Source organism: Pelobates fuscus, chromosome 10, assembly GCF_036172605.1.
Source record: "Pelobates fuscus isolate aPelFus1 chromosome 10, aPelFus1.pri, whole genome shotgun sequence".
Lineage (NCBI taxonomy): Eukaryota > Metazoa > Chordata > Amphibia > Anura > Pelobatidae > Pelobates > Pelobates fuscus.
Window position 1 is genome coordinate 86,365,253 of NC_086326.1, and position 24,387 is coordinate 86,389,639.

The 24,387-nt window shown below is 41.3% G+C and overlaps 1 protein-coding gene across 1 annotated transcript in view; it reads left to right on the forward strand.

Annotated features, from left to right (window-relative positions):
* The first annotated feature begins 13,188 nt into the window (after positions 1-13,188).
* The window catches only part of PPA1 (inorganic pyrophosphatase 1), a 75,382-nt gene continuing 64,183 nt past the window's right edge, over positions 13,189-24,387 (forward strand). Inside the window, exon 1 of the mRNA XM_063434941.1 lies at positions 13,189-13,361. Within this exon, the coding sequence (XP_063291011.1) occupies positions 13,301-13,361 (61 nt within the window). The 5' untranslated portion in view covers positions 13,189-13,300. The remainder of the gene's footprint in view (positions 13,362-24,387) is intronic.

The following is a 24,387-nucleotide window of genomic DNA, read 5'->3' on the forward strand; positions in this document are numbered from 1 at the left end:
CCTCCCAGCATAATGACAGGGTTAGGGAGAAAATGCTGTTGAAAAAGCCAAAATAGCAAAAATACACATAATGGGCAATTTGTTGAACTATTGACATTTCAGGCAGGGTCTCTCTTAAAATAAGCCTTCACTAAAAGAATGAATGTACTCAGTTAAATTTATATATATATATATATATATATATATATATATATATATATATATATATATATATATATATACATACATATATATACACATACATACATATATATATACATACACATATATATACACACATACATATACATACATACATTTATATATATATATATGTCTTTTAGAAAGATAGCACTCCAAGGACTTTGAAATAGATATGAAAAAAAACGTAACTTTTATTCAGCAACTGCCACAGTGGATCAACGTTTCAGTTCTGTATCAGTTCTGATCCTGACGAAAGTTCTGTTACCAGGGTCGAAACGTCGGTCGATTTTTGTTCACATCTAATGGATTAATTAAACACCACTTGTTCACTTATACGAAGACCTGTGAGTGCTTCCCATTTTTCTTATCTCCCTATATATATGACGCCAGGGATATAGCACCCAGGCAGGTTTCCTTCATATATTTTTTATAAGGAGAGTGCCAAGCTTTCACTTTATTATATATATATATATATATATATATATATATATATATATATATATATACACACACACACACACAGACAGTATGTACAGCATTTGCAAAGCACATTGTAATCACCAACCTCCAAACTTGCTTTCACATTCTCCCTAACACTGCATGCACTACCCATGTCACTCTTTACATTAACACTATTGCTCCACATTTTTTTTTCATGGTCCCAACCAATGGCGGCAGTAAACCTGTGTGAGGGTCCATCAGATGGCCCATGCCACCCGATTGACATGTGAAAGGCCCAGTTGTGTGCTGCGGTGCTTTAATAGCCTTATGTGGTTCTAACCTGCATAGAGAGCTAGTAGGAAGTGACACTGTCACTTCCTCCCAGCTCACACACAGAGACCGAGCTGCACGGGAGGAGGGAGCTGCGAGGATGGGGCCGGACCAGGAGAGCCGGCCCCCAACTCCCACATCCAGCATAAGGTAAGAAACTGTTGGATGGCTTAATTTTTTTAAATGTGTCTAGTGTTTGTATCTATGTGTGTGTAGAGCGTGTATCTGTATGTCTGTGTAACTGTGTGTATCTGTATGTGTCAGTGTGTATATCTGTATGTTTGTCAGTGTATCTGCAGGTGTATCAGTGTGTCTGTACACCTGTATGTGTGTCAGGGTGTGTCTGTACCTGCATGCGTGTCAGTGTTACACCTTCTGACACACACACAGTTGCACAGACACACTGATACACAAGCAGATATACGACACACAAATACAAATATTGCCACACATGTGGATACGTAGACAAACAGATACAAACACTGACACACATGCATATAAACAGACACAGTGTATAGGTAAGTGTATTGGCTGCAGTGCACACCCACACACGCTACATCCCCAGCACACATACAGACACACAATATATCCCCAGCACACACAGACACTCACTACATACCCAGCACAAACACAGGCACACACTACATCCCATCACACACAGACACACACTTCACTGCCGGCACACACAAATTGGAGACACTAAAATTGATTATTATTTTTTTTTGGGGGGGGGGGGGGGGCATGCATTTCATGCTTGGACCCAGGCAGCAGTTTATATATAGAATTTGGGGTGGAACAGCGCTACAGTACTGATCACGGAGGGGAAAGGAGCTGCACACCTGAGGGGAAGGGCAACCCTCAAACCCTTCAATAAATCTAGGAGCAGGAAACAAAAAAAAATACAGGGTGCACTAGGTGGAATGGGAGGTAGTAAAAAGACAAGTCACAGAAAATACACAAGGGGGTCTTGGGTAGGTCTTCTTAGGTTCTTGATTAGGTCCTCAGTGGTTGATATGAAAAACAAAATTAGACAAAAAGGAAGACCAATAGTGCACAACCATAAAGGATAGTGTCACGGACAACAGAGAAGAGAAAAATGCCAACTCACAATCAGTAGAGCTATGCCCAGCTCTAGGTAAAACGGCATACAGTGGTATTTGAAACTCCCCACATGTGGGATATAGCTGGACAATAGGTGATTCTTCAATACTTTGTACAACGACTCAAATGCGTGTCAGCATATAAAAAACATAAGGGAAAAAAGCGGACCAATGGTACAATAACGTATGACACCTGCAGCTACAGACAAACACTGAAGTCCTGAGAGTGCTAACTTACAATAAAAAGAGCTATAACCAGCTCTGAGTAAAACAGCATACAGTGGTATTTAAACTCCCCACATGTAGGATATCCTTCTGGTGATGTATGGAGTGCAGGATTTATGAAAGACAAAAGCACAAAAGAGGGCCCATAGTGTTCTCAGTGAATAAAATAGTGCAAAAGGTAAAAATGAAACGTACTTAAAATAAATAGAGCAGCCACACTGCTCTATGAACCAGGCGTGAGTGGAATAATCCCCACCTAAGGATTTCTTTGTAGTACTGGATCTTTAAAACAGTAGAAAACAGGCAGGATAAAAGTAGCAAAAAAAATAGAGAGACTGACCATAAGAATACAGGTAGTCTAAAAATACTTTAAAAATAACAAAATTGTAAAAACACAACGCGTTTCGCCCAAAATAGGCTTTTTCAAGTGTAGCAGTTTATATATGTATAGGATACAGTTTTGGCCAGATTTATAGGTGAGCAAAATATATGGTTATGTATGTATCTGAATTAACTGGTTTCTGTGTGTGCTTCAAGATAGTTTTATAGTTCACTGCAATGTCATGTTTTTATGTGCATGCAATTTATTATTTCAGGACATAGCATGTCCTCTGCTCCAAACCTGTATGAATCACTTTAGAATAGAACTAACCAAGTCTATATTAAAACGTTTCCAATACATGCTCATTAGTGTAAAAGTCTCTTTTGGGATATGCAAATGCAATACAATAGAGCCTTATTACTTAGAAGACTGAAGTAATATGTGAGCTCTATTAAAAAATAGAGCAAGTATACTGGATATTTGAATTATGTTTCTTTTGAAATAAAGCAAGTATACATCTGGGATTTATAACTTCCATATTCTATCTTCTCATGTCTTTTCCAGAGAAACACACTTTCTTCTCAAATTAACTCCTCAAGGACAGAGGCAATTGCACATATTCTGATCAAAACAAAATGAAAACAAAACCTTTAATTTGTGCTATCATGTCTGTTCAACCATAATTCACTTCTTTAATATTAAGTGCACCCACACTTATATATCATTTTGTTCAGGAGAAACGGGGCTTTCATTGCATTGCAAATATTTAGACATTAAACTATTTAATATGAATAACGTTAAAAAAAAGTGTGAGATTAAGAAATTTTATTTTCTTAGTTCTGTGACTTGTCATAATACTGTTAGCTTTTATTGCGATAAAATACACATATTTGTGTTCAGCAATGTCTCACGAGCACAACAGTACTTTTTATGAGGTTTTGAAAAGATACAAGGTAAAATATAGGGCTTTTACCCATTCCAGTTATTACATATTGAAATTTGCCAGATTGGTTATGTTGCCTTTGAGACTTTATGGCCGCCCCGGAATAAAAAATTACCCACATCATGGCATACCAATTGAAAAAGTAAACAACCCAGGGTATTCAAAATGTCGAAGACAACGTCTTACCAGGCATACAGTCGGACTGTCTCACAAAGCATACATGTGGTGTTGGGTGAATGCCTGAATGCGGAGGTCCTACTTTTCCAAACATACTACCATGTTGATGGTGAAGGAATTTCCTCTTATCTTATCTATTGAGTGTCCAGCACCCAGCGGTATAGAGCTTATACCATGCTTTGTGTTTTTACTTAATTTGTTTTTAAGTCTTGCATACATGTCTATCTACTCGCACCTACTATCTCGCTTGCTCAGATTTAGACATGTTTGATTAGCTTGTTTGATTAGCTTGTTTGTTTTACTACCAACAAAAAAAACAGTTATGTCTTTCTTGTTCAGAGTAATAAATGACTTATTGCACTGTATACCCTGATTGCTAGCAACACCATTGATGTTATTGTCCTTATACTTACTGCTACCATCAAAATAAAATAAAGATTGACAACCAAAATGGGGTATGTCCAGTTTTTCTTAGTAGCCACTTATTCACAAACACTGGCCAAAGTTAGCGTCCATATTTATTTTTTGCATTTTTCTTTTCTTTTTTTTTTTTAACACAAAACTGCATTTCACTGATGATATCATATAAGATATAAAATAAGAGAAGTGCACTCACAGGTCTTATTAGAATCTCTTTATTGTGTCACAAAAATAAACCTCGGTTCTGTTGTCGACGTTCCAGGCCAAAAGGTACTTTTTTCAAGACCATCTTCGATACATACACATATACATTTAAATATACAGTGAGGGAAAAGAGTATTTGAGCACCTGCTAATTTTGACCATTTGCCCACTGACAAAGAAATGATCAGTTTTGAAGTATACTCAGTTTTAAGGTATACTGCATATCTTTTCAGTGACGGAATTGAGGACCCTGGTGCAAGACATTTTTTTGGGATCCCTCTCTAGTGCAAGTATGGCCAAAAGGTATATGCTTAATCTGTCATAAAACTCCCACAATGCTTTTGCTAGCTTGGATTCTACTATTTGCACATCCTTGCAGAGTTGCATTTCTGAGCAGTGTTTGTGCGTTTGAATGTAAGCATGTTTTGTATGGAGTATGTGTGTGTGAATGTAGGAGTGTATTTGTATGTACTATTGTCTTTGAATACAATGCTGTGTTTGTATGTAGTGTGGGCATTCAAATGGGCTTTAGTGTGTAGTGTTGGCCTTTGAATGCAGTGGTCTATTTGTGTATTAGCATTGGTGTTTATGTGCTGGGATAAGTGGACATATACACATACACTGTGACACACAGATATATACACACAATGTATTATTTAAATATGTGTAGTAATAATAATAACAACTAGTATTTATATACTCAAAGTGATTTTCAGCACATGCTCTCGGAACTAACCAAATCAGCAGCTGAATAGTAATAGATGTTATTATTACCCAATTCAGGATTTGATCATGTGAAATTGCATTTTTGAACAGGCTTTGTAGTCAGGGAATTTACCAACAGAGCTACCTCCTGTTACCTTATATTTTTTGAAAAAAGGGAATCGGGGGCACACACAGAACATGCATTTCTCAGAAGTGGTGCTGCCATAAAGACCAACATTTAAACAAACTCAAATTAAGGCACGGTACACAAACACACAGAAAAATACAACTTTAAATATTACAAGGCTACTTAAAATAACCTATGTTAGCAAACAAACATGGAAATTCAGTTCAACCATATCGTGTTAATACCACCACTGGTCACGTCACACGTCACAGTAGCCCAATATTGGTGGGTCCTACAATCATTTTAACATGGGAGATAAACATGCTAGCTGCAATACTTACTGCTTAAAAGACTTCCAGAGATTCTCTTCAAATGTATGCTTTCATGTTGTCTGTCACCTCCAAAAGGGCACCTATAATTAAGGGGTGGGTAGCTCATCCTAAAAGGAATCTGGTCTGGATAACAAAAATACACAGAAAAAAGAGGAATTGGGAGCACACCCACATCATGCATTTCTCAGAAGTGGTGCTACCATAAAGACCAAAATGTAAATACAGATTAAAGAACAGTGTTATTTATTTGTGTGTGCACTGTTCCTTATTCTGATTTTGTATAAATGTTGGTCTTTACTGCATCGTTAAATGCAGGACATCTGACTGTATGTCCTGTTACCATATGCTACATGGTCAGTTTACTTTTTCTTAATTTGTGAAATTATTCCAGCATATTTTGACCCACAGTATTACATGTAATTCAACACCAGTAGTTTACCTCTTTTCTTGTCCTTGTATCTTACAGCATGCTCTGCAGAGGAGAAATGTTTAGGGAGCACAGGGCATCTATAGTCAATTCCAAAGTGGCCTTACATTTTAGATAGATACATACACTGTACAAAATTACAGTGTAGACTTTTTCTTTTTTTTTTTTAATTCTTTATTTTTGTAGTGCTTAAGATTACATGCTTGCGTGTATCGCCACGACAGCTGATACAGGCCATTTGAATAACAAGGAATTAACATTTGCATGGCGGTCATTAACAGCACATTTTTGTATTTAAAGAAAAACAGGCTGGTTGAAGATGTCTGACATATTCAATGCAATAGAGCTGGTAGCTGTAAACAGTAGGTTAGACATTTTGAGGATCTGAAAAGCTTACAACAGGTATTATAAGTTGTGCAGTTTGCACATGAACATTCCGTATCTAGTGTACCATTCCCAGGCAATGAAACATAAGCGGGCTAGTCTGCCCGAATGCTAGTGTCTGTTATGTGGGGTATCGTCCGATTGTTAGGGTTGACAGTTGGGTCGCATATCAAGTCGCCTTGGGGTTGTGAGTCTGTCCACGGTGTAGGGTAACAAGATAAGTGGGCATGGTGTGTCGTTTGTAGGTGGTTACTTTCGAGTTTTAGTGCTAGATGCACTACGTGTCTGGATATAGTCTCGTATTATTAACGTGGGTACAAGTAGGGTTGGAGGTTGCAATATTTTGTGTGCAGGGTGTGATATCGTAAGCAGGTAGGGAGACCTATTTTGTGAGAAGCGGTCTCTGATGGTGTATTACCCCTAACCAAGGGGGTGGCGGGGGGGGGGGGGGGGGGTAGCGTTAATGTATCGGTATGTTTCGTAGGCCCAAAGCCCTGTCACACCCTGTACCTGTCAGGACTGGAGTTACAGACATAAAATTGAAACCTAGAATTTAAACAAAAAAACAAAAAACAAAAAAAAAAAGAAAAAAAAAAAAAAAAACAGGGAAGAAACCCAGAACATTTAGTCCCATAGTCCATAGACCGTGTTGACGGTTAGAGCAGTGTGTGGTAGGATTTAAAAGTACACTGTTCTCGGCAATGTCGGCCCGGTAGTATAGGTCCTTGTGGTCGCTCCGGCTGCTGTCAAGTTTGTGAACTCGTCGGTGTCCTTTCTCGTGGGATGAACGGCATGCTGGTGGCTGGGTCTCCCAGCCCATGCTGTGACTCTGGTGGTAAGTTGGCAGGTAGGTCTGGTAGGCCAAGTTTCTTCAGGAGTGCTGGTGCCTCTTCGCCCAATGTTACCGTGTGGATGAGATCATTGTGGGGGATTAGCAGGGATCTTCGTGGCCCCCATCTGTATGACACTCCGAGGGTGCGTAGGTGGCTTGTGAGGTGTGACAGTGTCCTGCGCCATTGCAACGTGGCCCGGGTGAGATCTTGGTAGAACGACAACTGGGTTGTTTCAAAGGTTAGGGGGGTTTTACCTCTAGTTGCCGCCAGGAGTTGGGTTTTATCGTGGGTGGAGGCGCATCGCAATATGACATCTCTGGCGGGCATGTTTGGTGTCTTGGAGGAGGCCGGGAGTCTGTATACTCCGTCCAGCCCGAATTTTCGGTTAACTGCCGGCGGTAAGATGGTGGTTAGGAGTCTGCGGATGTAGTGCGGCAGTTCGACTGCCTGGATATCTGCAGGGATTCCCCTTATTTTTACATGATTTCGCCTGGCTCGGTCTTCCAGGGCGGACATTTGCAGCGTTATGTTATGCTGTGAGGCTTGCAATTGGTGCACGGCGTCTTGCATGTTCGCCATGCCAGCTTGAAGGTGTGTGATGTCTTGTTCAGTGGTTTGGACTCGCACCGTGACATTGTGCATGTCGGTTTTCAGGCGTCCCACATCCACAGCCAACGTTTTTTCTATGTCTTTTACCCAGTTTTGTAGGTCCTGCTTAGTGGCAAAATTAGAGCCCCCCATTGCTGTGTTCGTTACCGGCATTGTGAGTGCTGTGTCGGTTTGGGTTGAGGAGTGGGCCGGTGAGTAGGAGGGTGTTTGGTCCATGGCGGTAGTTTTGGGCTGCGCTTGCCGCTGGAGCAAGGTTCCAATATCCTGTGCTGTGGAGGAGCCCGTGTGGGCTTTCTGTGTGCGTTTCCCCATGGGTTCGGGAGTCTCCTGCCTGTATGGGTAAAAATCGTTTTCCGGATCGGAATCACCCTGTAGGTAGGTCCCGCCGAGTAGTTGCTCGAGACCGTGTAGGCTTGGTGCGTGGTAGGCCTTAGGCCTGCGTTTTGCACTCCCAGACTTTGGAGTGTACCGGAAAGGCATCTGCCGGTTCGGTGTGCGGCCCTGAACCCAGTTCCGATGTGTTGTGGTTCGGATGTCGGGTATTTTCCGAGATTTCGGCGGATTCTGGTTATCAAGGTGGGAGCCCGCTGTTATGGCGTCCGCTCAGTTTCAGGTCCCGGCCCCGCCCCCTCTCCAGTGTAGACTTTTTCTATGTACCCAAAAGGCCTATTTCACTCAAATATTGTTCACAAATCTCTCTAAATCTGTGTTAGTGAGCACTTCTCCTTTGCCGAGATAATCCATCTACCTCACAGGTGTGGCATATCAAGATGCTGATTAGACAGCATGATTATGGCAAAGGTGTGCCTTAGGCTGGCCACAAAAACAGGTCCCATCCTTTCTGTCAGGATTCCCCCATATTATTTTCACTCAGGTCGGAATTACCCGTATGACTTCTGGGTTTCGCCGATCCAACTCCGCCCATGAGTCTGACGTCATGTGCTTCCCTGTCAAAAGAATGCCGCAGCCGCATTTGCATTGCTCAATCAATTTCCCACTTTCATACTTTGCAACTTTTTTGCCAATTAGCAATGCGGCTCTTTCTATTGATCACCCATGTACCGAACCTCTACTACCTGATCCTGACTACGCTGACTTCACCACTCCCAGACTTGGAACAGGCTTGACTACAAATTTCTATAATCCTCAGTATACTACAGGGATCCTCAATCCTCATTAACATACTGGAAAGGACTTCCTTTCTCATCATCCAAAGGAATTAAGCTCTTCAATTAATATAATTAATAATTGGGTCATTCCTTAAAGTTATTTGGAAAGAAAGGGAATACTAATGTCTGCCCTCTGGGATTCTATTATTACATGTTGGCTTTATTGAGAGTACCATTACAGCTGATTGCTCTTTCCTAATTTGTTTAATTCATAATTGTTGGAATCTAAAAGGACTATAACCACTATCCAAATCAGGATCTATTTATTTTTAACATTTACTGTTGCAATTTAAAGCGGCACTGTCATGGCCGAATCCAGTTTTTTTCTAATTCCTCCCTCCCGACTCCACTACATCTAATTGTCCCCCTACTTCCCCCAAATGCCCCTAAGTTTACCTATTTTTTCATCTTTATTTTGTGCCTGGACCTAGGTCCTGGGTGACACCATCTTTGTGTGGGTAGATGAAGTCCCCGTGGGACACGTCATCTGCCCACACTAGATATCGCTGTGAAATTCCCGCGCATGCCCAGTTAAACACTTGGACATTGGAACGGGAATTTCCTCTATTTATTCATTCGTTCAGAGATGAATAAATTAATAGAAATTTCAAACTAATGAACGAAGACCTCTTCATTCATTCGTTTTGTTTATTACAAGGAGGGAGCTACCGGCGCTCAGCTCCCTCCTTGTAATATGTAAAAATAGAAGCGGCAGGGAGCAGTGCTCCTCGCCACTTCCTAATCCCTCCATGTCCTCCCTCACTCTATGGGGGTCAATATGACCCCCATAATAGATTAAGGGAGATTGAAATCTCCCGAATGCCCCTTCTTGCTATGCTGCAAGTAGGAGCATGTTTACTAAACAGTGAGCAGCCACTGGCTGCTCACTGTTGTAAAAAAAGAAAAGAAAAAGCCCCTCCAACAAATGGCTCCATGGTGGGGCGTCTATTAACTAGTGGGGGGGACATAGTGTCCCCTCCGAGCCCTCAACCATGCACCCATGAGCGGCGGGTGGGGGCCCTAAATTAAAATGTAGAAGGGGAGATCTATTGTCCTCCTCCCCAGCACCCACCCATGAGTGGCGACCCTAAATGAAAATAGGTGGGGGGGACTATCTACTTACCGGCTGCAATCATCGGATCATAATTTAATTCATTCAAATGAAATTTCTTAACATGAACGGTGGGTGTGAGCCCTAAGAAACAAGAGGGGGGGGTGACCTATTGTCCCCACCAGCCCCCACCCATTGGCGACGGGTGGGGGCTAAATGTAAAAAATCACCCCCCCAAAGTCCCTAGTCACCACCCACCCAAATAAAATGAAACACTACCTACCCCCCTCACCCTAAAAATAGTGAAGGGAGAACAAAAAACGAAATACCTCTAAATTTAAAAAAAAAATCATACTTACCATTAGATGTCTTCTTTTTTCTTAAATCTTTTTTTTTCAGCCCCAAAAAAGGCCAAATAAAAATCCATAATTCCCAACGATTTTATTAAATGGAAAAAAAAATGAGCGCAAAATAAAAATATGACGCTAAAAAGAATAATCCATCTTCATCCAGCGAAGGTACCGCGCAGACTGAGCTCTGTGGGGTGGGAAAAGGCTTATAAAGCCTTCCCATGCCCTGCAATTTGACCCAGAGCGCTCTGATTGGTTGGTTGAAAACAACCAATTAGAGTGCTGTGATAGGTAAATGTTGAGCCTTGCCTGATTGGTAACTTGCAAGGCTCAAATTTACCTATCAGAGCACTCTTATTGGTTGGCTTAAGCCTTAAGCCAACCAATCAGAGCGCTCTGAGTCAAATTGCAGGGCGTAGGAAGGCTTTATAAGCCTTTCCCCGCCCTGCGGAGCTTAGTCTGCGCAGTGCCCTCGCTGGGTGATGATGGATTATTTTTTTAAGCATGGGGTTTTTCTTTTTTGGCGTGTTTTTTTATTTTGTGCTGTTTTTTTCAATTTAATACATTTGTTGGGATTTATGGCTTTTTATTTGTCCTTTTTTGATTCATTGATTCAGGAGGTGGGGAGCTTATTTTTTAGAACAGTGAGCAGCCATAAGCTGCTCACTGTTTAGTAGACATGCCATTCGGGAGATTTAAAATTGAGTGCCTAGACCAGGCATAGGCAACCTTCGGCACTCCAGATGCTTTGGACTACACCTCCCATGACGCTTTGCCGGCATTATGGGTGTAAGAGCATTATGGGGGATGTAGTCCACAACATCTGGAGTGCCGAAGGTTGCCAATCCCTGGCCTAGACCATCATTACTTTTATGCAAATTACATTCCAAGGATTGGCCAACCTTAGGCCCGGTTGCACCCTGGGATCCAGGAGATGGCGGTATCCATTTCGGTAATTAAAAAGGCAGATATAGTCATCTGGTAAGTATCTCACTAAAGCAGAATTACTTAACCCTCTACCTCCAGCAGTTTATTTAACCCCTTAAGGACCAAACTTCTGGAATAAAAGGGAATCATGACATGTCACACATGTCATGTGTCCTTAAGGGGTTAAAACCTGCTTTCTTTCCCAGTCGTCTGGCAGAAGTTCTTTTTGAAATAAACCTCTGGAGCAATCACACAGACCAGCGTCTGAGTAACACTCCAGAGATCTCCTTGCCTTGCCACCAGAGTTTCCACAAAACAGAATGAGACAGGCGACACGATCCCAGGGTGGCTTGGTCACTCGCGGTAGGTTAATCCTATGGTCGAATCAGTCTTATACGGCAGATAGTTCTCAGCGAAAATGTCTCTCTACCGCTGTTCTCCCAGGGCTCCCCTGCACCCTATCGAAAAGCATGGATCAGCAACCAGGAAGTCAGAGCCCAACATACTGCACTCCCAACGACATCCATCACCACCTCTCGAGTGCATGCTCGCCATGTGGTCAGCAATTTTTTTATAGACAAGCTGGTAGACAGCCACTAGAGGTGGCGTTAACCTTGCATGGTAATTATTGCAGCATATCAATAACTGCAATAATTACAATTGCAGGATTAAACTTAAAGGGACACTGATGCACCCAGACCACTTCAATGAGCTGAAGTGGTCTGGGTGCCTATAATGTCCTTCTAATTCTGCACTATAAATGTGGCTGATGGGTATGATGTAAAAAAAAGTTATTATTTTTTTTTATATATCAAACAGTTTCTTTATGGTTTTACATCTTAAGCGATGTAGTCTTTATGATGGCAGGAGTATCCTGGCCGATTTCTTGGTAATGGGGTAAAACACTTAACAACGGTTTGCTGCCTTATCTAGGTTTACCCGGGCTTCAGCTCCCAGGTAGTCTGATGACAGACTTCTGCAGAAAATGGAAGCCACAGCCATCATCATTCATTGGCTGAGAGAGTCAGCTGATTTCTCTTCGCCAATGACTGTCCTACTGTGCAATTAAATTTGCACAGAACTGACATTAGCCAGCCCAGAGCTCGAGTCCCGGGCTGACTGATGACGCCCCAATGAAGCTGCTAGAGGTAGAACTCCAGCAGGCGAGGGGTTAAGCTCTGTATCCTTCAGTGTTTCAGAGCGAAACCCTTCACATACAGACTCCAGGCATCATAACCACTTCAAATCACTGCTGCTTGGAGTAGCCATTTAATCTGTGCAATGGTGACATAGCCGCTACAGAAATCTTACAGTACCCATTTAGTGTATTATATAGCTAATACATCCAACAAGATGCAAAATGATTAAATAACACACTCAATTTTGAAGTTCATGAGTTTAAAAATCCCTAGAATTACTACACTGCCCAATTTAGGAAGTGTCATCCCATAATAATTCCAATTGTACCCATAAACCAGTGATCAGTATGTGAGTATTTACAGGATACAATAATTCTGAGACTCAGTATACCGCATTAGCTGACAGTAGCAATTGTGTAAAATAACTTTATTTAGGTATCTAATGATTTTACCGACATCACCAATGTGAGCTCTGCCCCAAGTTTTGGCGACTTTCAGTAAATATAACAGCATTCAGTTTGAGGGACCTGACAGGCATTGGAGGGCAGCTAGCTCCACGTGGCGCCCATGTTGCCTCGTGACGTCACTCGACAGCATGTCCGACTGGGGCGTTCTGGCGATGTGCCCCACGTCACTCCATACGCTCTGTATTCATTCATTGCATAGGCTGGCCTCCGCCTCACAACGGCTATTGGCTGAAGGCGCTATCCTCCGTTGACAGCAAGGCGTCGTGCGGACGCGCCCCCAGACCGCACAGCCAATAGGATTAGTCGGAATCGGACAGCCAATAGGATTAGTCGGAAGGTGGGGTGTCAAGGTTTATGGTGGCGCTGTCCCCACGGCCTCTCCTCATTGTCCGTATCAGCACCGGCAGCTGCCTCAGCTTTCACTATCATCTCCAGCATGGCGTACAGTACCGAGCACAAGGCCCAGGCCAACACCTTGGAGTACAGGATCTTCTTCAGTAAGTTTCTGGGATAAGCTGTGACTACACCATGTGTAGAGGTCCTCTGTGATACACTTTATCATGCTGGGAGATCTGGAGAGGCCCATGGGTCTATGGTAGAAATACAGAAGGTTTGAGATACAATGTTTATTCTGTGTAGAGCAAGGTTCTCCAAACTGTGGCCGTCAAGATGTTGCTGAGCTACAACTTCCATGATTCTTTAACCCCTTAAGGACCAAACTTCCGGAATAAAAGGGGATCATGACATGTCACACATGTCATGTGTCCTTAAGGGGTTAATGGAATAGATATTCAGAGAATCATGGTAGTTGTAGTTCAGCAACATCTGGAGGGCCAAAGTTGGGAGAACCCTGCTCTAGAGATCTAGTTATATGAAGTAATTTATTTATTTATTTTTTCTCCAAATTTTTTATGCCCAAGCTTATGTTTTGAGTATATTTACTCATTTTTATGTAATGATTGGTTGAAAGTTGGGAATCAAGGGATATGTATTAAATCAAAACGATATTTGGTGCTATCTTGATGCTAAGGTAAGTATTAAGTCCATGAGGAATAAGGTCTCCCTATGTAGAAATGTATCTCATATTTTGGGGGACTTGAATGTTGGTCATCTGTGTGTTAAGCTAGGGGATAGGTTTAAACCCTTGAATAGGAACTGTCACACAGCCAGGAGATGAAATGAGAAGAATGTAAACATTGATTTGGCTTTTCCTCTTCCAATATGTTCAATACCTGAAAACCGTAATATTTATAACAAGATGAAGGTGCTACGTGAGAAAAGAGAAAAAAATAAAAATCCTGAGAAATTATTGAAACAAATCATTTAAATACAAATCAGTACTACCATAAATCTATCACTTTAACGATCAGATTCCACATTCAAATAACCCACATACACCTGCAGAATGTATGTGTCTGAAAAAACATTACTGATCAAGTTTTGTAGAAGAGTAATTGCGATAGAATTACAAGCAAAGAAAGATTCATATCCCACAGAGCCCTCGACATGTTACCTGTTTGGGGTACCCACTTTATTCTTCACATATAGATGGTGATTGGGGTCAGGCAAATTCAAAGTTCCAGGCCCCTGTCTAATCTCTAGACTCTAGGCAGCTCCCTAGGGCCACTTTATGGTTACACCTGCTCTGAAGATAAGGTAAATTTTGTAAGGAAGTCTACTGGTTATTTTGGACCAGAATTAGATAATTGTATGATGACTTGAGAATGACTTGGAATAATAGTATAAACTTGCCCAGGAAAATTATAAATGTAAAGGTACACTAAATTATTATATTGAATAGCATGAAAATCTATGTATGGATTAATAGGTTAGTACTTTGTCTAGTCTTGAGCACAGACACATTTCTTCCTAAGTTAACAACCTGTTTAAATAGGATATTGGTAAAAATTTGATATGCAAAGTAGGAGTTTGTTTCCTTGTAGTCTTCTTATGAATATTCATTGAGTGGGTAAATCTACTTTTGTCAAGTGATAAAAAGAATGTGAGGTTTATAGCAATACCTAGTGGTAATAAGATGCTTTAACAAAGATGCACATATCGTAGTCAGACTGTTTAGTGTTGGTGCGTATATACAATAAAACACCTACCCCTAATTGGGGAACATCAGATATTAATGGATGTCCTAAAAGAAGAAAAAGATCTCTGTTGTGCAGATCATTTAGACGTAAAAGACCCCTTATGTGCAGTAGTGATTGTTAAACTCACATGATTCTGAGCCAGATATGACAGGCTTCCTGTCAGACTGGGTTGAAGACTCAGAAGCTCCTCTACAGTGGTCCCCAGGTCCATGCTACATGAAGTGTATAATACATTTTTGTAAAGAATCCTCAAACCTCTCATCTGTTTGCTTCCAAAGAAGGGTTGTGCCACCTTAATAGGCACACAGGTGAGTATACCTAGAGCCAGGTCCTTTGGGCTCTAGCAAAGGTGAGCAGTTTTTTATGGTATATGCCAGTCACCTTTAAGTCAACTGTATTACACTAGGAGTATTATCTCCTATTTCTTTTGTCTTTGGAGAGTATATACTGCAGAATCTGGGAAGGGGATGGTGTCACCTAAGTACACTACTGCAAGAACGACCTGAGCCTGTCATATCTGGCCCAGAACCATGTTAGTTTAACCATCAGTACTGCACATAGGGGTCTTTTAAAGGACCACTATAGGCACTAAGACCACTTCAGCTCACTGAAGTGGTCTGGGTGCCAGGTCCAGCTAGGATTAACCCTGCCTGCTGTAAATATAGCAGTTTTATATGGGTTAATCCAGCTTCCAGTGGCTGTCTCATTGACAGCCGCTAGAGGCGCTTCCGCGCTCGCCACTGTGTAAGAGGAAAATTAGAGCTAAACACAAACACCACAGAAATGTAAAAACAGCCCTGGTCCTTAATGGTAAGTAAATTGAAAAACGGTTTGGTCACTAAGGGGTTAAATCACCATGGATGGACAAACACTTTTGTTCAGCTGTAGTGGTCAAGGTGCTTGAAGTTCCCCTTTTAATGTTTGTCAGTTGTAATTTAGATGGAATGGCTTATTTTGCTCTATAGTTTGCATTACATATTTTGAAACTCTTGTAATGCCACCTGTATACTCCTGTGTAGTTTATTGTGAAATACCTAGAGACAGCTTACTAAAATCGCACTAATTGTTTGCTTTCTGTGCATGTTCTGCAGGTGTGACTGGTAGCACTTACTGCTTATATGACTGAAATGGGTGTGCTGTTGGTAATTCTATATGACAGATTATGCTGTAAAATGTAGAGAAGTAGTACAAAGGTAAATTCACATAAACCATTCATTTGGAGACAGTGATTCATGTATCTATATCCTGTATTTTTCAGTGTCAATGTATACCTGTCATCCACGTTCTGTCATTTCTATCATTAGGTAATAACATTGAAAATAGAACAAACGTTTTAAATAAATCTACTCTCCTTCAAAGTCTCTATTGCTGCACAGCTGAAAGAAGCTGAATTTGCTCCACCAATCAGGAGCTTCTTATTCTGTGTCTACAGGGATTGATCTTATCCCATGAACCTCTCTCTGGAGTAATAAAGGGATACTATAAGTAACTAATACAGCTTTGTATTCCTGGCACTACAGATACCTCTGCCCCCCCTCCCATCCCCCGCTACCTCTGTGGTGGTCAATAACCCTTTTACTTACCTTACCCAGCATCGATGTCCCTTGGCACAGGGTTGCGGCAACACCTCCTCCATACCCTGAAAAAAGCGGGCACTAATGCCTATGCAGACCTCCCCATTGGAAAGCATTGAATCAATGGTTTCTTATGGAGAAAAATCTGACGTTGAATGTCCTCATGCAGAGCGTGAGGATGTCCAGCATTAGATATCGGACCAAAGGTCCGTTTGGATGCTGGAAGCGCCTCGAGTGGTTGTCTGGGAGACAGCCACTGAGAGCAGACTTAGTGCTGCAATGTAAACATTGCCGTTTCTCTGAAACGGCAGTGTTTAACATTGCAGCACTTAGGGCAACAGGGGCACTGTACTCGGACCACTTCAATAAGCTGAATTGGTTTGGGTGCCTACAGTGTCCTGTTTAATGAAATAAGTAATTTTAGTAGTGGAGATGGGTGTACCCAGGTAAGAAGTCAAACGTTCCTGCTACGTGATCAGCATAACAGTGACAACTTCTTGTAAAAATACTATATACCGTATTTTTCGCTCCATAAGACGCACCTCACCATAAGACGCACCTAGTTTTTAGAGGAAGAAACCCAGAAAAAAAATATTCTGAACAAACTGTCCCATAGTGTTTCTTACTATGGGACAGTTTGTACAGAATATTTTTTTTCTCCCCTGTCCCATAGTGTCCCCCCCCTCCCATAGTCTTCTCCTCTCTCCCATAGTCTTCACTCACCCCCTCCCCATAGTCTTCATCCACTCCCTCCCCATAGTCTTCATCCCCCCATCCCCATAGTCTTCATCCACCCCCTCCCCATAGACCTTATCTCCCCCCCTCCCCATAGACTTCATCCACCCAATCCCCATAGACTTCATCCACCCCATCCCCATAGACTTCATCCCCCCTCCATAGACTTCATCCCCCCCCTCCATAGACTTCATCCCCCCCCTCCATAGACTTCATCCCCCCCTCCATAGACTTCATCCCCCCCTCCATAGACTTCATCCCCCCCTCCATAGACTTCATCCCCCCCTCCATAGACTTCATCCCCCCCTCCATAGACTTCATCCCCCCCCTCCATAGACTTCATCCCCCCCCCATAGACTTCATCCCCCCCCTTGTCCCATAATTACTTACCTGTCTTGTAGCGTTGGCCGGCAGCACAGGGCGCACCGCGGTAGTGGAACTTGAATTTCATGTTCCGGTTTCCGGCGGGACTGAAAGGAAGTGCGCACTCAGCTTGTGCACACTTCCTTTCAGTCCCGCCGGAAACCGGAACATGAAATTCAAGTTCCACTACCGCGGTGCGCCCTGTGCTGCCGGCCAACACTGCAAGACAGGTAAGTAAAGCTTCATATTCGCTCCATAAGACGCACAGGCATTTCCCCTCACTTTTGAGGGGGAAAAAAGTGCGTCTTATGGAGCGAAAAATACGGTATGTCTTCGCCCCTTCCCACTTGCAGTCTTTTGAGGGGTGAGTCTTCAGATAAGTATATCTTTTGCTGGCGGTTTCACTAGCACTAGCAATTAATTTATGGATGACCAGTTCACTTTAAATGCCAGTCATACACTCTAACATTTATCAATGTGAATTTCGGCAGGTTTAGCATTTGCACTTTGTTACCTTATCAGCCAATACACACAGATCAGTACAAAGTCCTTTCTGAGTTGTTTAAGTAGGAGTGTTGCATTTTTTTTTCTGTTCATTGTTATTGACATTTTTCAATATGATGAAGAAAATAAAACAAGTAGCAAATTTGTGCAGAAATATATAAAAAGCCATAACTGGGAGTATACACCCTTGGTTCATGTCACAATTAATGTAATATAGGGGCAGCCACAGTATTTGTGGCATATGGAAAGGCCAGATTTGGCACGTGTTAGAGAAGTTGTCAAACTGTTTGTAGATTACACCGTAACCACTATGGAGGTATTTTGGGGTGTCATCAGCATGTAGGTGGCATTAAAATCTAAAATAATTAATTTGTTTGCCAAAAGACGCCGTGTAAAGAGGCTCCAATTGAGACAGGATGAGGGGAGGTAGGTAGGTAGGTAGTGTTACCAGAAAAGGAGACTTTGAAGGAGCGTTGGGAGAGATAGGATTAGTATCATGAATGGACTGTGGTACAAAGGCGTAGGACAGTGTAAAGGCCACAGAGAGATCTACATCGATTTCTAAAAGGTTGTTTAAACAGTTAGGAAAAAATAGGTGTGTGTGTGTGTAAGCTTAAAGAGACTCTAGAATTTTTATAATAGAAGCAAATGTTAACGATTTTACCCAGTATGGATTTTATTTTCCATGTTAATGAAATTAAGGGAGGTGATCTAATAAAACAAATCTCTCTATCTCTCTCACCCCCTCTCTCGTGAGCTGATGCAATCAATAAAAATTCCTTATGTAACTAACAGCAGGTATTTCAAAACGTACACATTCAAAATGTTTTGACTTTGTCTAAATCTGAACTAACACGTATAGCAGCAGGTTTTCCTAGTTTCTGGTTGCTGCAAGATGAACGTATTGGCATAATTAACCCCACACTGGGATTTTGATGAGTGGCATGTAGCTTCTTGTGTAACATAATTGGAGTTCTAGTTAAACACATCTTTAGTACTGCTAGGTCCTTATACAATGTATGTATTCACTGTAGATGTAATTTGTTCCGTATTCATTATTTCCATTCATCACAAAGAAACGGTCAACCTCATATTAATTTTCTTCTCAATAATCTTTTACTCTGTGACTTGTTGACTTTTCATAACATTACTTTCTGTTTTAATAAAAGCTCGACGACTATAGGAACCAGGCCAGGCATTAGGAGGCCTTAGGGTTACATTTAGGGTAAATGTAAAAAATATATTTTAGTAATACCATTTTTATATTTGTGATTACATTTTTGACTAGGAATACTTTTTAGGTTTAGATTTAGCATTGTGCTTAGGGTTCAGCTTTGATTTATCCATAACCATAATTTGTAACGTTAATGGGAGCACTCCACGAAGCCTAAACGCTACAGCGTACTGTAGTGGCTATGGTACCAGGAGGCGCCCTACCATTTTAAGCAGCGAAAACATTTTTAGAACAGTCAGACTTCTTACCTGTGGTCCCCCAGTTGCCAGAATCTTACTTTGAATGCATTAATGAATAGAGCTGGAACGGGTACTATTCTCCATCTTCACTACTAACGCAGACAGCTGAAAGCTCCTTAGCTAAGCACTGCAATGCAGGGGAGCATACAACGCACCCCAGATAAGAAGACAAACTGTTTTACAACCTACATATGGGAATGGGGTGCTGTAGTGATTATGGTGCTTGGAGTAGTCTTTAAAAAAAAAAAAATAATAATAATAATAATAATAATAATAAAGGTGTGTGTGTGAGCTCTGTAATCTTTTTTAGTAAACCGTAAAAATGCCTTACAAGCTATTATCCCGGTAGTTGAAAAGATTTAACATAAAGTTTGATTATTTTATATTTTTATTGTTCTTTGCAAATTATATAGTTCCTTTCTCTTAGGCTGAATAGTGTTACATGCTAAATAATATTTGAAAAATGTAGTCTGTACTTCCAAAGTCTTAGAAATGTATCATAGACAACTGACTTCTGCGTCTGCGTCTGCGTCTGTATAAAAGATTTTGACAAGAGTAGGTAAAGTTAAATCAACCTAACCTGTTTTGACTTCTGACGTCTTTTGCGTAATAGTTATATAGGCTGGGTTGTCTAGGTTAAAAAAAATACTAATGTTTGACACTGAAGTCCATTAAAAAAAAAAAAAAAAAAAAACTACCGTACATCAATTTTTAATTATGCCCAAAAGTGGGAATAAATCCTTCTTGCCTCTGTAATGGCAATCCGATTTCCCCTAGTATCAACAACCTGTCTACATACATATTAATTATATCTGGGGTCTTACCATTGATTTGTAAAGGCAGAATTATATTATACTATATCACATTAAATCAAAACCCTTTTATATACACTAAAGCACTGAAAGCATACTGTTGCCTCAGGAGTATGGAAATTACTAAAAAAAAAAAAAAAATCTTACTTGCCCAATCTTCTTGTCCGCCAGGATAATCTACTTGTCCTGATAAATACATTTTTTTAATCAAAAATTTATTTAACCCCTTAAGGACACATGACGTGTGACATGTCATGATTCCATTTTATTCCAGAAGTTTGGTCCTTAAGGGGTTAAATAAGGTCATTATTGATAGTAACTAACAATACTTAAATGCAATAAACAAATGCAAGTAGGTAGTGAACTTAAAGGATCACTATAGGGTCAGGAACACAAACATGTTAAAACCACCATCTAGCCCCCCTGGACCCTTCATGCCTCCATAAATATAGCAAAATCTTACTGCATTCAAGCCTGAAGCTGTAGCTATGTATGCTGCTTGCCTAAAAAAACAAGCAGTCTGCTGACATCCTCAGACGTGGTAGCCTGATCCAATCACAGTGCTTCCCCATAGGATTGGCTGAGACTGACAAAGAGATCAGGGGCAGAGCCATCACAATTCAAACACAGCCCTGGCCAATCAGCATCTCATCATAGATATTAATTGCATCAATGAATCTCTATGAGGAAAGTTCAGTGTCTGCATGCAGAGGGAGGAGACACTGAATGTTTGGATGCATTTTAGGCAGCCATGACCCAGGAAGGATCTCTAAAAGACATCTGAGGAGTGGCCAGTGAAGTTATCACTAGGCTGTAATGTAAATACTGCATTTTCTCTGAAAAGACAGTGTTTACAGCAAAAAGCCTAAAGGTAATGATTCTACTCACCAGAAAAAATTCAATAAGCTGTAGTTGTTATGGTGACTATAGTGTCCCTTTAAACAGAATCCTTTCCAAACTAGAATTGTAGCTTACTTTATCAAAAAAAATATAACTATAATTGGCTGAGGCACCTTCATGAGGTCATTTATAACCATTGACATGACTGGTTACAGAATAGCCAGTGCTTACATTGCTAAGCCTACCAGGTCAATCTCTTTGCTCCAGAACCACTACATTAAACTGTAGTGTCTCTGGTGCCTAGAGCGCCCCTTTAACTCCTTAAGGACCAAACTTCTGGAATAAAAGGGAATCATGACATGTGACACATGTCATGTGTCCTTAAGGGGTTAAAAACTGGTGTTTGGTAATATTGTGTGGGGTGGGATAGTAGTGGAGTGTGGTGGTTATGCAGTGTGTGTGTAAGGAACATAATGTGAGGTGGGATAAGGATGTAGTGTGTATTTGTGTAGGGAATATAGTGAGGTGTGGAAAGGATGTAGTGTGTGTGTGTGTGTGTGTGTGTGTGTGTGTGGATAACATGGTGTGGTGCAGGATAGAGATGTAGTGTGTGTAGTGAACACGTGTGGTGTAGGTTATGTAGTGTGTGTATGGAACATGGTGGTGTGCAGGATATGGATGTTGGGAACACACTGTAGTGTGGGATAGGGAAAAAGTGTATATGTTTGTAGGTTATGTAGAGTGGCACATAGTGTGGGGTGGCATAGGGACATAGTGTGTGGTGGGATAGGTACGTAGTTTGTGTGTTTGTGTAGGGCAAATAGTGTTGGTGGGATAGGGACGTATTATGGGTAGAGCACATAGTGTGGGGTGGATAGGGATGGCAGAGTGTGCGAGCGGGTGGCAGAGTGACGGGAGCAGGTGGCAGAGTGACAGAGGGAGGGGGGTGACGGGTTGTAAGAGTGTGGGAGGGAGGGGATGATTGGTGACACTTCAAAGTCAAACAGAAGTGGACCCAGGACAGATCCCCGAGGCACTCCACTTCCCACTTTTGCCCAGTTTAAACATTTTCCATTTACAACTACTCTCTGCACTCTATCTTTAAGCCAGTGTTCTATCCAAGAGCTGATTTCAGTTTTACTAGTAAACTTTTTATGTGGAACAGTAACGTATTGTTAGCACCTACAGTTACTTGTAAATTGCTTTAAATTGTCCCTCTCTTCCTTCCATTTGTTGTGTGCCTATTTGGAGTACATAACGGTTAAGAGATTTTTAATATGCCTACACTTCCAATAGTGATGCCATTTTCTATAGACGCAGATGATGTCCCTTTATAACTTGCACTGTTTGCTGCTATTCAGCCACTAGTGTTCTGCAACTCAGAAGCTCCATTGTGGTAACTGTTTACCTCATCCAGTGCAATCCTTTTTAATGCATGGTTTATGTCCGCAGCTGCATACAGGGATGTTTTATTATCTAGGGCGGCTAGTTCTTCTTTTTTTCAGTCCTCGCCTAGTCTATTTTAATGTTCATACATTTCCCAGAAAAATACTGCAATTACTTAAGAGACTAAAATGCTGCTTTTAATCAAAAAGGCATTGGTTCCTTCAACAGAATGGTTTATGTCCACATGTGCTCTTAAAAGTAGCAAAAGTAGGTTATCTTGACTTTGTTGCAGTTTGAATTTTATCAATTGTATTCCCTTTTTTTTTTTTTATATGTGCTGGGAATTCAAAAATAATTTCAAATTTTAAGACCAAAATAGCCACACTGAAAACAGAATTTATTTGGACACTAAGTAAATTCCTTCTGTAATACATTACATGGACAAAGGTATTGGTACATACCTCTTAATTATTGAATTCAAGCGTTTCAATCAGACCTAGTGCCACAGGTGTATAAAATAAAGCACCCAACCATGCAGTCTGCATTTACAAATATTTGTGAAAAAATTGGCTGTTCTGAAGAGCTCCGGGAAATCAAGCGTAGTACTGTGATAGGATCCCACCTTTGCATCCCTGCTAGATATTGTATGGTCAAGTGTAAGCGATATTATTGGAAAGTGTAACCTTTTAGGAGCAGCAGCAACTCTGCCATAAAGTGGAAGACCTAGTAAAGTCACAGAGTGCTGAGGCGCATGGTGCGTAAAATTCGCCAACACTCTGCTGATTCCATAGCTAGAGAGTTCCAAACTTCCACTGGAATTAATATAAACACAAAAACTGTGCGGCGGTAGCTTTGTGAAATGGGTTTCCATTTCCGAGAAGCTGCATGCAAGCCTCACATCACCAAATACGCTGCCAAACGTCGGTTCAAGTGGTGTAAAACACACCATCACTGGAATCTGGACCAATTAAAACATGTTCTGTGGAGTGACGAATCATGCTTCTCTGTTTGGCTGTCTGATGGGCGTGTCCGTGTTTGGTGGATGCCAGCAGTGCGTTGCCTGCCTGACTACATTGTGCCAACTGCAAAGTTTGGTGAAAGATGCACTTGAACTGAGATTAAGAGCCAGGCCTTCTAATCCAACATCAGTGCCTGGCCTCACAAATGCTCTAGCGGTTGAATGGGCAACAATTCCCACACAAACACTCCAAAATCTTGTTGAAAGCGTTGCCAGAAGAATGGAAGCTGTATAGCTGCAAAGGTGGGACCAACTACATATTAATGTCCACGTATTTAGAATGAAAGGTCATAAAAGTCTTGTTGGTGTAATGGTCCTGTGTCCCAGTACTTTCGTCCATATAGTGTACCTTTTACCTTGCATCTTCAAAATTCCAACTCTTCTATAGCTAAAATAGTCTACTGATATAAGAATAGAAATTAAGGGAGCTATAACTACAACTGAGCCCATATTCAAAGGGTTCATCTTGTCGCTGTGTTTCCCCTGCAGGTTTACATGGTCACCAGTGTGACAGGGCACCTAGCCATCTGTTTGCAATATTGTCTGTTGTTGTTTGATTTGATGTTCTACTGAGTGCTGATTTTAAACCTGATCTGCGGAGGAGACAAGGGCATAGAGAAGAAGAAGCTCTTCTTTCTTGGCCAGCTGTACGACCTGCACTCCCCTCCCACCCCCTACGGCATATGTAAAGTTGCAACAAGACATGAGACTTGTGAAGG